Here is a 2015-nt window from a genome sequence, read left to right on the forward strand (position 1 = left end):
ATTCAAAATTTTTATAAGCACTGTGTCAATATAAATTATTGTAAAACTGAAATGACCTGGTATGAGGCCCTAGATTGACATATTGCTATCTGAACAGAGCAATCACATATGGAATCTAGAGAAAAAAGCAACATTCACAAAAAATACACAATTTGATTAGATCTGCAGATTGTCATGATAAAATTTAATTTTTCGCTAATCATACAAAAAATGGGATCTTAAAAGAGGTCATCTTGACTCACAAATTGCAATGTGATACCACTTAAATTGAACCTTGTAATCACTGCCTAAAAAAACTCAAAAGATAATCTTATACTAATAAAGGTGTAAACTATATATTTAATTCATAACAAGACTTCTAAGGCTTACTATAATGTTTCGATGTGTAACTTTTATTACACATTGTTGGACACTTGGAATTTCTCGCTCAATAACAACTCGTATAATACAGCTATAATGATGATTTTGAAAGCATGTTTTAAACGCATTAACTATAAGCTTAATTCATAATTTGACAGAAATGTGTTTATTAGGATATTAAGTTATATATGACATTGTGAGTTGTATGCTAGAATTAAAGTTTATGTGGTAACTTGTAAAGAAATAAATTCTCACCTGTTTTCGTTTAAATTTGTTAGTTGGATCAAATCTGGCTTTCATATGTTCTATTGCATCTAGTAGTTTTTCTCGCCCTTCTTGGTGTTTAGCTAAAAGAAGGTACGCTCTCCAATTTGCGGAATCAAAACCCCAATGACAGGTTCTATTTTCAAGGGCTTTATGAGAGTGACAAACAAATTTGGGTGGATTAAACAGCCCGTTACAATCCACACACTGAATACACTTTGCGTCTGGTTCAATGTAAAGTTCGGGATGAAATATGCCCTTACACTTGCCAAAACATTCATGATACACTTTAAAACTGTTCAGGGAAGGAGGATCCGAGTATTTTTCTGGGTTCCCATGTAGGAGAGCGTTTGTGAGTCGTTCGGCATCCGTTTTGGTTATTAGTCCACAACTCGGCGCAGTGAAGGGCAGTATAGCTGTTAACTTCAATGTTTCCAATTGTTCATGGTTACATCTCGAACAAAAAATATGTAACTCATCACAAACAGTATTTATTTGTTGTAATGTAAAATCGCGTAAAACAGTATTTAAAATTTGGGGGAGGCATAACCTCTTTTCTCCTCCCACCATAAAACAAGCAATGGTTTCTCCTTCTAAAATAGTCTCCGATTTATCACTTCGTGATGTATCAACGGGAGTAAACACCGGCATCTGTTGAATTGGAAAAGGTGGTGGGGCTAAAAATGGGTCATAATCCATGCCCTTGTCAGTCGGTATCTTTTTAACACTAACCATTGCTTTACGGTATTCCTCTAAATCACCGGCACTCATTTTCGACAGGTCACTTATTATAGGATATCCACTGGGTCCACTTAAACTGCGTATTGCTGCTGTTTGGTAACTCTTTAAAACCCTCTGTAGATGAGGGTTTAGAGTCTGTGGGACCCCTTCATCCATGAAGAATGCGCCTAAACTATGCATGAAAACGTCGCGGATTCTCCGCACCGCCACATGTGTAGTACTGATCACATCTACACCGCTAACTGTTCGTCTGGTCTCGACCTCAGCATAAATATTTAGCTTTTCAATCAGTCGCTCACTACCCACACCGTTAACTGACCCAATTTATCCACTGCTCTTATAACAAGCCATTATTACGTCATAAAGGTGGTATATCAACTGTAAAGCCGTGCTAATATTAAAAAATACACTTGATGTCTGTGAAAAAACACAATGTCTCACATTTATCGCTCCTAAGGCTTAAATATGCCGAGACTACTACATGGCTGTTCCGTTACCCTCCTCCGGAATATTAACCCTGTTTACCACTGTATAGCGTAACACGATTAAAATGTTATAAGCACGCGCTGTAAGAATTTAAATTCTAGATACTCTATTCAGGTTTCATTTTAAGCCTTTATTATATGTATTACGCAATTTAAGTTTTGAAA

The 2015-nt window shown here is 36.2% G+C and overlaps 1 protein-coding gene across 1 annotated transcript; it reads right to left on the bottom strand.

Annotated features, from left to right (window-relative positions):
* Nucleotides 1-537: 537 nt before the first annotated feature.
* On the bottom strand, nucleotides 538-1323 carry LOTGIDRAFT_105473 (hypothetical protein; the record flags this gene model as incomplete). Its single annotated transcript, XM_009059686.1, has 1 exon — nucleotides 538-1323. One exon carries the CDS (start codon nucleotides 1321-1323, stop codon nucleotides 538-540), a length of 786 nt encoding a protein of 261 aa, XP_009057934.1.
* Between the last annotated feature and the right edge of the window lie 692 nt (nucleotides 1324-2015).

This window comes from Lottia gigantea, assembly GCF_000327385.1.
Source record: "Lottia gigantea unplaced genomic scaffold LOTGIsca_4, whole genome shotgun sequence".
NCBI lineage: Eukaryota > Metazoa > Mollusca > Gastropoda > Lottiidae > Lottia > Lottia gigantea.